The 16,179-nt window shown below is 38.3% G+C and overlaps 1 protein-coding gene and 1 pseudogene across 1 annotated transcript in view; both read right to left on the bottom strand.

Moving 5' to 3' along the window:
- The window catches only part of LOC148717652 (uncharacterized), a 7,817-nt pseudogene extending 2,580 nt beyond the window's left edge, over positions 1 to 5,237 (bottom strand).
- Positions 1 to 16,164, bottom strand: part of LOC111322175 (SMC5-SMC6 complex localization factor protein 1-like) — a 23,267-nt gene extending 7,103 nt beyond the window's left edge. The window contains exons 1-12 of the mRNA XM_088742688.1: positions 16,006 to 16,164; positions 14,826 to 14,904; positions 13,874 to 14,108; positions 12,930 to 13,107; positions 11,325 to 11,762; positions 10,909 to 10,992; positions 10,225 to 10,389; positions 8,439 to 8,617; positions 7,824 to 7,904; positions 7,033 to 7,195; positions 5,796 to 6,113; positions 5,245 to 5,360 (exon numbers count right to left, since the gene is read on the bottom strand). Of these exons, the coding sequence (XP_088598814.1) occupies positions 5,245 to 5,360; positions 5,796 to 6,113; positions 7,033 to 7,195; positions 7,824 to 7,904; positions 8,439 to 8,617; positions 10,225 to 10,389; positions 10,909 to 10,992; positions 11,325 to 11,762; positions 12,930 to 13,107; positions 13,874 to 14,108; positions 14,826 to 14,904; positions 16,006 to 16,137 (2,168 nt within the window). The 5' untranslated portion in view covers positions 16,138 to 16,164. The remainder of the gene's footprint in view (positions 1 to 5,244; positions 5,361 to 5,795; positions 6,114 to 7,032; positions 7,196 to 7,823; positions 7,905 to 8,438; positions 8,618 to 10,224; positions 10,390 to 10,908; positions 10,993 to 11,324; positions 11,763 to 12,929; positions 13,108 to 13,873; positions 14,109 to 14,825; positions 14,905 to 16,005) is intronic.
- Between the last annotated feature and the right edge of the window lie 15 nt (positions 16,165 to 16,179).

Genomic DNA, 16,179 nt, shown 5'->3' with positions numbered 1-16,179 from the left:
TTTCGTAAAACACGGATGAATGTTAGATGTTGATGAGCCGGACCTGTTTGTGCACAAAGTCCATTCCTTCTACTGTTTCTGTGTAGACGTCGTTGCCGTAGTTTTGCTCGGTTTACTGTTGCCCTCTCTCGTTCAAGGAGAGGGTAAGTGATTTTTATTTTTTCCAGCGAAGGTAGCTTTAAGTACGACTTACAGATCACGGTTTTATTCTGGAATGTGGATTCTCTTTTCTTTTCTGTCGTCTCGGGTTCATGATGCGCACGTAGCACGGACTCCAGTCTGGCAACCTTCCTACCATGCTGGCTTGTTCTTCTCTGATCTTGCGGTTGTGTGACTTGAAAGGTTCGAGGTCTCATAGTTTGCCGATGGACGTCACGTCGATTCACTCTCACTAAGAATTCAGCAGGGACCAACTTACTTGGCGGCTGTACAAAATGCCAGTTATTGGTCATGGTATTTGAGTAGGACGCCGGTGAATTTTGGACAGACTCTTCCATGTGGAAGGGCATAGGCAACCGTTGGTGATTTTTGAATATTCTTGCTGGACGACGTGCAGGTGCCTCTCAGTGTTTCTTGACGCTTTCCCAGAGGAGAGCGAGCACTGGCAAATTTTGGTCCTTCCTCAAAATCAAATGGTGTCTTACCACCAAAGATGTGCCCATTCCTTTTTCTGAGAGCTGAACATAACTCAGTCTTTGACGGCTCTTGCTTTTTTTTACTCAAATTTTGTAATTTTCAGCAAAGAAACAAGCGATTTTCCTCAACAACAACAACAACCTTTATTTATTCTAATTTCTAATGACTAATGACTATTTTAACAAATTCGACATGCCCACGGGTAGCTAGCTAATCTAGGTGGGTCATGTCTTAACTAAGAAAAAAAGTTGGTATGCAAGTTTACAGAAATCAGGAAATTAATTAGAGAGAATAAGTATACAGGTTTACAGAAATCAGGAAGTTAAATAAAAAGAGTAGGTATAAAAACAAAGATACTACAAAAATACAAAAATAGTACAATTAAGGCTATACTTGTTATTCTAGAAATACATTAAAAACCTTAAGAAAATTTGACCTTTTGAATGATGTTTCGTATGTCGAGATAGGAGTCTTCCGAAGACAGAATATTGAAAAGTACTCTTTTAATTTTTCTCTTAAAGTCATATTTTGAGAGATTCCTTAATGTAAGAGGCATCTCATTCCAAATTTTTGTTCCAATTGTAGAAAACGAGTTCAGTTGAATAGAGAGCTTAGAGCTTTGTGTGTAGAAGTTGTGCGAAGCAGAGGATCGGGTATTATAGGGGTGAATATTAGAAATGTCTTGAAACAGGTCTCGAATACTTCTAGGCGTGTTTTTGTGTCTAATATCAAACATCAGGTTAGCTGTAAGTTCATAATAAGAAAATTGTAGCGGTAAAATAACAGCATCGGAAAATAGAGGAATTGCATGCTGATTGCGGTCAGAAAAATATATAAAACGTAGAGCTCGTTTTTGCAGCTTTAGAAGCTTATCAAGATATGATTTACACGCCTGGCCCCAAACTATTAGCCCATAGCTCAGATAAGGCGCAACGAGAGATCTATAGACATTTATAAGAGTGTGTTTTGGAACAAAATGCCGTAGTTTAGATATTAGACCAATGGTTCGACTTATTTTAATTGTTATATGATTAATATGATGTTTCCAAGTTAGATGATTATCAATTAGTATCCCTAAGTATTTTATAAATTCCTTACATTCTAAAGCTACATTTTTATTCTGCTCGTTATCAAACATCATAATTTTAGGTTGATAATTAAATTTTCTTCGAGCAAGTGAAAATATGACGAAATCAGATTTTTTTAAATTCAGGGTCAATTTATTTGCTGTTAGCCAGTCATACAATTTGTAGAGCTCCTGGTTAACAATTAACTCCAAATGACCTAAGATTTTTGTCAGCATACAGGATATTCGTGTCGTCAACAAACAAAAAAAATTGAAGCTTTTCAGAGCATTCTTGAATATCGTTAATATAGATTAGGATAAGTCGTGGGCCCAAGACGGAGCCTTGCGGTGCACCACGGGTAAAATTACTTCTAGCAAAAATATACGAATCAATTTGAGTTGTTTGGGTTCGGCCTTGTAGGTAAGAAGAAAACCATTTATTGATGACACCACGGAAACCATAGTGATCTAGCTTATGTAGTAAAATTTTATGATCTACAGTGTCAAAAGCTTTCTTTAGATCAATAAAAACTCCACACGAAAATAGACGTTCGTCTGTACGGTGCTCACAATATCCAGGATTGCATGCTGAGTTGAAAGTGTTTTACGGAAGCCATATTGAGATGGAGAAAGCATATTATGTTGTTCAATAAAAGAATCCATTCTCTTGAAAATCAATATTTCAAAAATTCTGTTAAAATTAGATAGTAGAGAGATTGGCCTATAATTACTAGGATCAGTATTATCATCTGTTTTAAAAATAGGAACAATCTTAGCCGTCTTTAGCTTATTCGGGTATGCTCCAGTCGAAATAGATAGATTTATGATTTTTGCAAGGGTATTGCTGATAATATTCGACGAGCACTTCAAGATCTGCGTTGGAGATGAATATAAGCCATGAGATTTGTTGTTCGGTATGCGAGAAATTTCTAGTTTCACCTCAGATGGGGTTACTAAATTGAAGGCAAACGACGTATCAGGAGAATTAGATCTGTTGAGAAAATCAAAACAGTTTCGCTGGAAGGATGGTAACTTATTTACTAATTTAAGCCCCACCGAAGCAAAATGTTTATTGAGAATATTGACAATTCTATTGGGGTTGCTTGAAATTGAATTATTGTCATCAGGATCTTTAATAGAACTAATAGGCATGTTTGTTTCGTATTTGTCAAATTATCATTAAAGAATTTGGCATAATATTGCTGTTTGCTTAAGCGAGTCAAGGTACATATTTAATTGCTTATTTTTAACTCCAATCGATTTTCGCAAACCTTTAGTGATCCATGGTTTGGTGAACTGTTTTGCTTTGCGATTAGAAATTGTTTTCATCGGTGCATGCTTGTTCATCAGTTTGTTAAATTTATTGTAAAAGGAGGAGAATATGCTGTTAACGTCATTTGGTTCATTTGCAAAGAGAACATTCCACTCCACATTAGAAAGATCAGCATTTAACCTGTCATTAGAAAAATGTGAGAACTCTCGCATTTTAGATTTCTTAACCCGAGTTTTTGCTTTCATAGATTTTAAAATGCAAAATTGCGAAAAATGATCACTTAGGTCAGTGATTAAGTTTCCACAGGCCATCACTTTATCAGGATTATTAATTATTATTATTAATAAAGATATGGTCGATAAGGGTGGCAGAAGAAGAACGGACACGTGTTGGTTTGTCAATTGAAGGAGTGAGATAACAACTTTGACGGGACGATAAAAAGTCGTCACTATAATTGGATGACTCGCACTTTAGAAGGTCAAGATTGAAATCACCCATAATTACTATTTCTTTTCCAGAAGACGTGAATTTTTCAATACACTCGTCAAAATACAATTCAAAGGTTTCAGGTGTGTTATGTTGTCTATAAAAAATTCCATAGATAACATTTTTCTTATTCTCAAAGGTTATCTCAGCCCCCAATGCCTGAAAGGCTTCATTAGAGATCTTTTCTAAAATGCGATAGTCTAGTGATTCACAATGAATAATCCTACGCCCCCTGAGGACAGAGCGTTGGAACGTATTCAAATGAATATCCAGGTATTTTTGCCGTTCACATTTCTGAATTAACATTAGTAATTTCCACAAATGAGGTTTCAGTGGAGAATAGTGATATCAGTCAGAAGTGCACATTCTATTTTAACCATCGTCTTTGGAAAACGTCATGTACATGCACAGAAACTGACGTAAATGATGCGAAGGATGAGGGCAAACATTTAGAGGAAAAAAAACAAGAACGCTCAATTTTCATCATTTCTCATGTCTTGTCTTTTTCACTCCCGGCTTTCATGGTCAATTTATTTTGCTTGACATACTATAGAATTCCTCACGAATCTATGGTATAGTGTAAGTTATACGTCATATGGCGACCTTAATGACGTCACCTACATTACTATTGATATTTTTAAATTCAAGCAGTATTAATGAACGCAACAAAAAAGACATTCAGTAGAATGATTGATTAGTTACCGTGAATGTCTGACGTAAGTACCGGTTGGTTGCAAAGTAGAGTGTGTCCCTTGCGTGAATCTAGCGAATATTTCTTTAATTTCTTTTATATCCTTTTTCTAAGCGTTTGCTCGGTAAGTTCGAGAGCGAGTTTCGCGTGAGAGAGGCTTTCTTCCATCCGCCCCATGGTAAGTAGCACTAATGCGATCAATACAAATCATCAAACGGAAGTACACGCGGCCGACTGTCAAAATCAAGTCGGATTCTCCGTTCCCTTCCGACCGCGTTTCACGTTTTGGAGCTCAAGATGAAAAGTCAATTTGTTATCAAATACCCTGTTCGGAAAATAGTGGATATAAAGTCTTATAAGTGACGGAAAAAGCATTTCAGTTGGCACGCGAAACACTTGGGTAAAATATTTGTCTCATTTTACTCTTGTTTTTCATGGGGAGAAATTGTTCACTAAATTTTCCTTATCGATTTTCACCAAAGGAGGCATGAATAAACAAATTTGACCCGTAAATTATTGGGGTAACCATCCCTTTCACCACGGCTGGTCTCTCGCGTGATCATTGCCATGTCAATGAATTTTAGCCCAAGCACACGCTCGCGCGGTTGTTCACACATTGTCATTTTTTTGACCAGTCTTCATCTTCTTAATACCCTCCAAAGTGATCATAATAGTAAACAGACTATTCCATGGAAAGTGCGCACGAATGATTTTTATTCACGAGTTGCGATGCATCAAATAAACAAACAAGTGAATTTTTTGATGCATCGCAACGCGAGAATAAAAATCGTTCGTGCGCACTTTCCATGGTATGATGTTCTTATTTCATTCATACTGAGCTGTGGAGTACGAAGCGAACGACCGTAAAAATACATCCTTCGTCCAATCATAGACAAGAACGATAGTACTTCACGGTGTAAATCTCAGTAAAATTGAAATAATACAGTTTTATGTTTTTGAACATAGATAACTTTCGGGGCCCCTCTCAGTGTCATTTCTAACCCTCATCTAGCTTCTTGCTATTGTTTTATTCGACGGTTCAATCCCTTGTGTACTCACTGCATCCGCACCGCGTCTGAAAAGTGTACTCACCCAACAGCCTGATGTGGAGTTCGTTTACATGGTGCTCCATTTACAGTAGCAGATCCTGGGACGGAGTCGGTACTTGCCGAGGCAGCCACAGGTAACAGGAAGAAATAGTTCGAAACCTATATGGAAAAACAGAACTTGTCAAAGGTAACATTCATCTGTTCATTCGAAACTTAAGTTGTATGGGAAAAAACTTAAGCAACCTCGGGTCAAATAAATTGTTTTCATTATGGAAAACAAAAAGAAAAGAAAATATGGGAGGGAAATGAGATGCAATCAATTTACATTAAATAAGAAAGAATTACTTTTCATAACTCATAAATCCAAGTCGTTTTTAGTTTAAGTTTGGATCTGATTGGTGGAAAGAGTGGCGCAGGATTTCTGGATCAATCACAGAGCGAAGTAAAGCAAAACCAATACAATCTCGAATTACTGTCGACGTTCAGTTGAAATGGAAAATTCATTGTTCACTTCCAGCATTGTATGTGTTTCGAGAGAGGAATATTTCGCAGGATGCATAGAACATTACTGCGTAGCACACAAAACCAGCTTACTATTTTCTCGAGTGATAAGCCTTTAGTATTCAGGTGGCGTCTCTTCAGGGGTACCAAGCGATCATTGTAGTTTACCAGTAGCATGTCCGTCACGTGCATTCGAAGCCACGTGGGACTACATGTCTCCAAAACTCGCTTCAATGCAGCCTCGTTTCTATTTTCAAGGACCAGGAAAAGCTCCTTCACAAAAGTTCGCGAACGCTCACTTAACCTGGTGCCTAGATCATCTTCGGAACACTTCATGGAAACGACGTCAGAAAGAATAAAGCATCGAGCTGCCATGGCAACGAAACTTTGCAGTGAGATCAAAGTTGCAATCTGGAGAAAGAAAGGTATAATGAAATTAAATAGTCAGCAACTATTCATCGGGGTAAAGGTGGCTAGTGGTTGACTTTTACCGAACCGCGAAGCAGCTACGTAAATATTCACCGCTAGCCACCAATGCTGAGGCGAATAGCTGTATTAGTACATTTATATATTGAAACAGTGGCATAATATAGAACAAAAACAAGATTTGAACCCATTTCTTTATGCAACGATTAAAATACTTTCGGCCGCAAATCGCGCACTTGTTGGTCGAAGGTGAATTGCAAAGGATATCCGGAGTTTGAGTAGCCAATCAGAGCGTGCCTTCAACGCTATTCACTCTTTTAGTAAATGCTACAGTAGTTTCTCGTGTACAAGACGCACGGATTTTTCTGTTAACTCTCAACCTTCTGGTACATCTAATAACCAAGTATTTCCACGTAATTTTCAGTTTGGGAACTTGGCTTGACTAAGTTGCCAAGTTTGGGGTGCGTCTTATAACCAAATGCGCCTTATAACCGAGAACTACGGTAAATCAATTTATCCTATGAAGAGTTAATGTTGTTCATTAAAGAGTAATTCTAATGTTTCGGCTTCCTCATCATGGAAAAGCTCGCAATCTGGGTAATTTCAGGATCTTACATCTGTTAAAACCTATTTTTTAAATGTTTCAGTTTATTTGTGAAGCCTAATTTTAATTAAATTTTCCTCAGCCTTACTATTTTAGCGTGTATTTTATTACAAATATTGTGCGAAGCAGTGGAATTTCTTATGACTATTTATCTATTTTACCATTCAACAATTAGGATAACTTGAGGCTTTCTCTGTTCTATGACGTCAGGCTTCCATCTCCTCACATTTCGAGCAACGACACCATCAACACATTCCGGAGAAATACAAAAAGTTTTCTTTAATTCATCCAATCACTCACCTGGGATGGTTCGTCATGCGATGAACAAGCTGTAGCCCACATCACCCTGAAGATCTCACGCAGACGAGTGTTGAAAGAGACTGAACACGACCCCGGCCAAAACATTTGCCAAAGCAGGGATTGTTTCAGACAGTGTAATTTTTCACCAAGAGTGGTTGAAGCCCTATGAAAAATTGACAAATGGTTGCGGTGAGGCTGTGACCTACTGGAATCCGTCTGTTAAGGCTGAGAAGTCACTAGTCCTAAGAGTCATTGCGTTTCAACCAAAAAGAGTCGGGGAAGGGATCTACTATGAACTGAGTTTACTCCATTAACTCTCCATAACTGATTGTAACAATTCTCCCCATTAGTTGCTACACATTTTTCTTAGAGATTTGCGACTTCATCGCCGACATTGTTCGACAGTTACAAACTTTATAAGTCCGTTCCACGCACTTTTTTCTTGCACGGGGATCAAAGTTGGGTCCATCTTTTCCGCTCGGGTAGCCAATCAGAGCACAGGAATCGCTTCATATTGCCCGAGGGCGCTACCAGCAATATAATAAGAGGTCTTAATTTATAGCTGGCAGCGCCCGTGAGCAATGTGAAGCGAATCCTGTGTTCTGATTGGCGACCTGAGCGGCCAAGATGGAGATCCCCGTTCGTGTGCATGTACGCGAAATTGCCTGCGACTTTTTCCAAAGGCAAGCATGAGGAGGTTACATCAAAGGTTGCAGTCAATAAAAACTTTCACTGGCTACATTTGTCACGCAGGCCACTTTCAAGCTGCGATAAAGTTTACATGTACATACCCATTGATACGCTCATTAAAATCTTTCTCCAGTAAAGTGGTCGTAAACCTCAACACAAGTTGGCTGTTGTCACCTTTGTTACTGAAAATTAAGAGGCAATATTGAAGTGGCATTGTAAAACTATAACACACTTCTTTTAAGGACAGCACCACTACAAACTACCCTATTGCCTCTAATGAAAACCGCCCTCGATTAAGCGACGCTGTTAGAAGCAAAGTTAGCAATAAACGCCGCCCTCCGATAAAGGTTAATAAGCCCACTACGATCCATACGACTCTAACTCAGATAAAACGCGAGGTGTCAGAACGGTAAGGATGCTTCTTTTTTACACGAGTTTGAAATTTATTAATCGTCGCACATTTAATCGAGGGAATACGGTCTTTTCCAACCACCTAAAACTGAGGACAATTCAAAACTCACAACAAACAAACAAAACAAGACGGTAAAAAAAAAAACAACAACAACAAAAACAAAAGGAACCAAGTTGTACTACATCCACCCTTGTCAAAAAGCAAATTACATGTGGTGTTCAGATGGAAGACAAAACAATCATCGTGAGAACAGGTTCAAAAATTGATTTAAAATTGTAGTTTTTTTCCCAAACTGAGATTTTACCTGTAAACTGTTTTCATAAATTCCCAGCTGTCTCCTTTCTCATCTGACATTCCACTTGCATCTGTGTGAAAGCCAAGTGCTGAGTGGTACAGTGAAGTGGTTTGGGAAGGTGTGTGCACCGTGAGGAGACGATGAAGCAGATGGAAGGCTTTGATGGCCAGGACATTGGATGGAGATTTCTGGAGGGAAAAAAATAGCGAACTTTAACTCCGTTTCATCGTATCTTTAAATACATAACAAGGGCATTGAGTGAGTTTCAAATAAAAAATTAACGCAGAAGACAAAAAGTTAATTGTTTTACGTCAGAACTGTTGTTACAAACGAAAGTACCCTTAACGACAAAACGCAGTTCCCTATCGGCCAACCTTTGTACTAGAAAAATGGCTTCAAATATCACCCTCTCGTAGTTACATATCTTCTTAACTACAAATTCGGGGCAACACCAAATTAATTGTCTTTATTTACAAAGTCTCATGGCCCTTAAAATGATTCACAGACAGTCCAAGGTGTGCAGGTTCTTGGTGGTGGATCGGCTCAGTAATCCCAGTTAATGCCCTGTTTGTCACAGTTTTTAGTGGAGTGTAAACATTTGGCCAACAGATGACCAACATGTTCTTTTGCCTGTCTACTTATCACTTTTGACCTCATGAAACCTAAAATTTGCCTTGTTTCTTCCCAAATAAGCTTTGTTTTATGGGATGGGAGCCGAGCGAGGAATGACATTCAAATAAAGAGTTGCAAAGGAGACAAAAATTTGATGTCGTGGAATATAGGACCAAATCATACAAAAACTTGTTACTGGAGGCACAATGGGGTGAGGTTATCCAATCCATTTTCTCCGTACACCACCCCTGTTGGGCTGTTTACTGTCTCACTTCATCATACCAACTGAATGTCTGGGCTACTTTTACACAAGGAAGTATTCCTGTACAGTATTAAATGTTTGCTCAACCAGTTATTCTCATCACAGAGCTGTGCTTTAGCAGTGCCCAGTGGTTCCTCCTCCTGACATTTTGCTTTTGCTCTTAGGTGACTATGGAATCTTAGTTTGTTCATAAAAAGCATATGCTGGATGCCTTGGATTTCACAATTTCAAAGCAATGGGCTCCCTTCTACTTTTCTTAGCGCACGGCCTTGCACCAGTTAAAAAACAAAAACGAAAAAGGTAAAAAAGAAAAAAAAGGCGTAATCAAAAGTCACCTTGTTAAAAAAAAAATGACAGGCTAGTTTGATAACAAGAGGACTAAGCAATGAAAAGCTTGTCAAAGACAAATTATGATTACCACCTCATGTCACCTGGTCAAGGAATTCTAATACATTGAGGGAGAATGCTATTCCTGCAAGTTGTGATTCTTCCATGATTAGTATCACTGACCAGTTAGCTCAATGGATAGTGTGCTGGACTGTTGTGCGGGAGGTCGAGGGTTGAGCCCCGGCCGGACCAACACTCAAGGTCTTAAAATAATTGAGAAGAAATTGCTACCTTTCTAAAACATCAAGAAATGGTTAGATATTCTAGTCTTCTCAGATAGGGACGAATAAATGGATGTCCTGTCTCCTGCAGGGTTGGGGGTGGGAGACATTAATTTCCCATGCACAAGACTACTGTGTGATAGATGTCCTATCCTGGGTTGGGATGGGTGGGTTTACTGGGCCTGCAGCAATTGGCGCAAGCTGTTGCGGTGTCCCTGCCGGTCGGCGAAGCTAATAAACTAAATAAACTAAACAAGCTTTCTTTGCTAATGGACATGTAAAAAGAAAAAATGTTTTGTGGCCTTAAACTTACAACCAGCAGGCCTTGTGTGATGGTATGAAGAAGCTGTGGGGAAGGGTACCTCTTGGAAGTCACAAAAGAACCAATCACATCTAACACCGTAGATTTGTGGGATTCTTCCAGATATCCATCTATTGAATCCTGAATGTGACCTGGAAACTCACTTTGGACACTTCCCTGTAAAAAGGGGGAAAAACATTTCAATTTTCGTTTCTACATGTATAGGAGAGACGTATTGGCCGAGCGGTTATTGTGCTGAACTCCAGGTTTGACACCTGGCTTAGTCACTGTGTTGTGTTCTTGGGCAAAACACTTTTACTCTCACAGTGCCTCTTCCCCCCCCCCCCAGGAGTATTTATGAGTACTGGTGAATTATCAGGAAGCCTATTGAATGCTGGGGGGGGGGGGGGGAGGGGTAACCTTGAGATGGACTGGCATCCCAGCCATGAGGGTGTAGTGTTACTCCTAGTTGCTTTTTATGCTATGTTACCCTGGATAAGCTCCAGCTGGGCAGGTATTTGACTCGACTACAGATGAACCTTAAGTTTGTTTTATATATCTTTATAAAATAAAGTGTAGAGTGTAAAGTACAATGTTTGCTGTTATGGATTACTTGTTAAAGTCAGTAAATCAGTTGATGTGAAAGTGTCATGACACAAGTAAAATCTATGGAATCAAAAAGTTCAAGTGACTTACATTATGTGTATTCGAGTCAATCATTAAGCTTGATACTGCTCTCCACCTCTCCACACAGTTAATGAGCCCTGCCCAGTTTTCATGCTAACAACAGAATAAATGAACATTTCACACTGTACTTGCACCAAAATAGTAACACAAAAATTGTGACCTGAAAGGTAGATTTTTAATCATACCAGTTCATAGCAATAACAAAAGAACCATAACAGTCTCTCCAAGGAGAGATGATAATTATAACCCAGCCCTGACCATTTCGAGGTTATAAAATTTTGGTTTTCATTAAGCTTTTAATCAGTCCACTTCCATCCACTAATAAGATTCCAAACCTTGTAATACACAGTCATATTGATAGCATACCAAGTTTGAATATTAAGTTTGGACACATTTATTAAAACATTTCATTAAATCTAGAATACCTGTTTCTGTTTTTTGTTTGGTGACTCTGAAGAACAGAAAACTTCAGCAGATGGTTTAGACCTTTTTTGCGGTAGCAGCAGCACATGGTCTTTCTCTTTTTGAACACAAGGACCCAATGCCTTTGCCTCTCTTAAAGTAGTTTTCACCTTGTGTTCTTCTTTATAACAAGACCAAACTTTTGACTCTTTGGAAAATGGGACAGAGTGATTCTCTCTTCCAACACAAAAGGTTGCCCTTGATATTTTTAAAGGTGGCATGTTAGCAGCACTATCTTTCCTCATCCTGGATTGCACACGAACATTAACCTCATTGTCCAGACTACTCAACACTGGAGTGTTCTTGGACCTGCCAAAAACTCTTTGTAGTTTAACAGCTGGTTGAGTTAAAGGAGAATTGTAAGCCGAGATTGAATATTCAGCAGTAGAAGGAGGAGGATCCTGTTTGTCAGAATTGAAGGAAAGATGTTAGCTATCATATGAACAGTTGAGAAGTTGGGATCCAATAAAACCCCTAAGTACCCTACCTTCCTACTTTAACACAAACAAAACCTTGCAAGTCCAAGGAATTTAACATTTGCAATTCTCTTGTTGAATCAAAATCAAAATGAAGCTTTTTTTCTTCTTGAGAAAAATAAAAATATAAAGGATTTCAGTATTTATTACAAACAATAATTAAGAAATCTTCATTTGACCAGAACAACATTGATACACTAAAGGCCCATTTAAACGATTTCAACATTTGCTTCAACATGCATTCAACACTTTGTTGAAACAAATGTTCGGTGCATTTAAACAGGTCGTCCAACATTGCTGAAAACATAATAAATGTTGAAAGCTTGTTGAAAGCATGTTGAATCAAGTTTAAATCAGTTCAATCTTTCATTCACCATCGATTCAACTTTTCCTTTGTAAGGCCTTTGTGAGGCCTTTGAAAGGCCTCTGAACAACTTTGTTTTTGCATCCAACATTTTCCCAACATCCGTTCTACTTTTGTTTAATGAATGTTGTTCAAAATAAATGTTGAAACCGTTTATGTGGGCCTTAAGATGCAGTCACTTGCTACTCTCCCTCACCTCTGGCATGAGAGTGTATTGCATGACAAGACCAAGCAACAGCTGCTAAGGAGACTATTTACCAGATTGACATTTATGAGTTTAGGGCAGTTTACTCAACCTTTTGACCCCTAAAAGAGACTAGCATCTAATTTCTCCTTACAATATCATCTCTGAATCATACATTAAGTTCATGAGAGTAAAGAAAATGATCACCAACTAAACAAGCTCTTGATTGATAAACAAATTCTCCTTGTCCGTGCCCAAGGAAATGTATAGAGAACAGTATGGAGAATATAGATGCTGATGTTACATCGTAAAAGGGTGAACAGATTTACAGTGTATAATCCAAATCTATAGATTAAAACATTTTGACCATCTAAATGGATTTTCCAATAGGACACTAGATACTCTGTCACTAAAAGAAGTTTATTGCAGGTAAACTCCTGCAAAACACAATTTTACTACGTCATCCTCAAAGTGGTCCTCTAGGTGCATTGCACATGTACCCCAAATTATTATTTCAAACAGAATAGCATTTAATTTTTCTCACCTGAAGTATGAATTCTGGAATATAATCAGGAGACAGACATTGTACCCCAACACTCTGAAGGGCTTGAATATCTTGCTCAAGTGCTTTTTCCACAAAGATATGCGTTATTTTTGATGCAAGACTAGCAGAGAATGGTGGCTTTCCACTGACAATTGCAGCACCACCAACCTCTAACAACCTTAAGAGAACAAAAAATAAGATAAAATACCTCTAGCCATATGTATTCAAACAAAATATTGTGATTAGCACAACTAACATCATTCATCAGTCCAACTATTTACTTTAACCACCCCCTGGTTAGCTCAATTGTCCCCCAGTTAGCTCAGTTGGTTAGAGTGCCAGATTGTGTTGGGTGAGAGGTCGAGGGTTTGAGCCCCGGCCAAACCAATACTCAATGGTCTTAAAATAACTGAGGAGAATTTGCTACCTCTCTATAATATCAAGAAATGGATAGATACATTCTAGTCTTCTTGGATAAGGACGAATAAACCATAGGCTCCGTCTCCTGCAGGGTTAGGGGTAGGAGACGTTAATTTCTCACAGATGAGATTTCTGTGTGATTGATGTCCTCCCTTGGGGTGGGATGGGTGGGTGTTATTGTTTCACAGGGCCCCATTTAAACTAGCTATTTGCTAAACTGGGCTATCCTGTATAAATATTCATAAATACATACATACTATATGTGCACACACACAAATAATTTTAAAAATTTTGTTTTTGATATAAAAGAACGTTAACATTCAGTCTAACTTCATTGCTACACATACAAGAAGTAGAGTGAGCCTGTCTTATTTTTTCAAAGAAATAAATGAAAAAATGGATGAATGGAAAAACAAACTGAAGGAAAAAAATAGATGACAGCAAGGGCTATTTGTAAATGTATAGCTGTGCATAGAAGAATAGAAAACCAAGCAAACAAATGTATAAAGGCTTCTCTACCCTACCTCTTATAAGCAGCTCTCTTCTTAGAATCTGCAACATTTACCAATGCTTTCCAACCCTCAAAAGGGCTTGGATTGTTTTGTTGCAGAAGTTTTCTCCAACGAGAAGGCGACAAAATATGAGAGGCAGAGATTCCCTCCACAGCACACTGCTCATTCCACTCATATAAATGTTCATCTAACCATTTCCTGGCCTTAATGCTGTCCTCTATATACTGTCTCCTTAAAATCCACTTGCCTAAACAAAATGATATGTCAAAGGATAGATCAATCCACAGACTTAGTTCCTCTTCAAATTTGGCAATGACTGTTCAATGTGTTCTGAAAGGTTAATCTTCTTTAGTGCTATTCAGAAATAAATAATTATTTCCCAAATCAAGAATTGACTGAGAATAGTTCATCGTGACTCATTTGCCAAAGGAATATGTTTATGGTAACTCTTTTAGTTTCCTTCATCGAGTTATGACCAGAGCAACTGTTTTTTTTTTATTTATCTGTTTCACCCCTTTGAGAATCAAGAGCACAGGGGCAACATTTGAAATTTCCATTTCAGTTTTATACTTAATTCACAAGAAATAGCCCTCAGCCAATCAGAATGTATGTGCTGCTACAATCACCATCATCATCATCATCATCATCATCATCACACTATGCATACTAAGTCAAGAGAAAGTTGATGTGAGATTGTTCATCACCAAATTACAGACACCGGTTTATTGTAATTAATGCCTGTCAACGAGATTAGCAATAATATTGTAGAACCTTGCTAACTTGAACTCTCAATGGAAACAAAAAATTGTTTGTTAGCAGAAGGTTTGAGTTAGATGATAGTAAATGACTGAAAAATGGGGTCTAGGGAAATCGGACCTTGTTTAAGTTACTGGGGGGTTTGAGTTAACTGAGGTTAAGAGGGGTTCTGCTGAAGGACCCTGTTGCATTATAAATATGAACTTACCCGATACACAGCCACAAAGAAATTTTTCACCTCGATTTGGTTTTCCACAAACAATATGTGTGCAACTCCTAACAAAGTGCTAATGATAGCAAAAATAAATAAATAAATAAATAAATGTAATAGAAAAAAAGAATATTGCCTTATGATCACAGTATGCAAGGCAGCTAATCAGCAACATGCATTGTTTGGGGTCATCTGAGAAAACGTACTGTGCCAATATATTGAAGCACAAAGCAGTTACATCAAATCTGCTGGAATTGAAGATCTTTAATTTAATAATAGATGTGTACTTGGCAGAGCTAAAATCTGAAAATTTCTTGCATAAGTTTGTTTGTTTGAAAAAGGCAAAAACAATAATAACAGCAATAACAAAGAGAAAAAAGAACACTATCTAGAGATCAGAAAAGAATGGAAAATCAACCCTAGCAAAATGCAAGTCTAATCATAAAAAGCAACTTGGTATTATGTTTACCCTTTTACCCCTGACCGCGATGAGCATCTAACATCTCCCAACAGTATCACTCCTAAATCTAACATTCAGGTCATAAGAATAGAGGAAGTCATCGCTCACTAGGTAAGCTCTTGATTGTGAGGCAAATTCTCCTGGTAAGTACACAAGAAATGCATAGAGAACACTATGAAGAACTTGCCTACGGATACGTATGATGCACGATCCTCGCAGTAGAGAGCCCTATTTATGCAATAGCGAAAATCAGACCTGAAAAAAATCAGGCCTGTACGGGATTCGAACCACTGACCTCTGCGATACTAGTGCAGCGCTCTACCAATTGAGCTAACAAGCCAACTGGGAGCAGCCCGTTAAGTTGATTCGTAATAAACCCGTGATGATAAATCAGATATGATGAATATATGAAGTTCACATATATTTTTTTTTGCCTGCGGATGTTTGGGTATAACGGGTTAAAGCTAACTATTTAAGCTTAATGAGATAATCCTCAAGGGCTGAAGTCCACTTCCAGTTCTAATCTGACTGTAGATCTTCATATCTTTTAACTTTCTTGAAAATCAGGTCGTAAGTCGAGTTGACTGGTTGATAATATTAATAAGACCAACACACGAGCGTCGCGGATCGACACCGAGTACATTTTTCCTTTCGACACTATTCGATTCAATCAATCATAAACCAAAGTTTGTGATAATTACACTTTTTATTACTTACAGGAGAGTCGCTGTACGTTCCTCGAAGCTCTCTAATCCACTGAGATAATTTTTCTTTCTCCTCCGGGCTGAAAGACGACAGCATAAAGTTGAAACGTTTCTTAACGATCCTCTTGTTCGAGAAGGCCGCCATAGTTATTCAACTTCCCGCGCGTCGAGTAGTCACCCGTTTCCA

The sequence above is a fragment of the Stylophora pistillata genome, chromosome 13, assembly GCF_964205215.1.
Source record: "Stylophora pistillata chromosome 13, jaStyPist1.2, whole genome shotgun sequence".
In the NCBI taxonomy this organism is placed as follows: domain Eukaryota; kingdom Metazoa; phylum Cnidaria; class Anthozoa; order Scleractinia; family Pocilloporidae; genus Stylophora; species Stylophora pistillata.
Note: the sequence above shows the minus strand (reverse complement) of the source record. Positions and strands in the feature narration are given on the sequence as shown.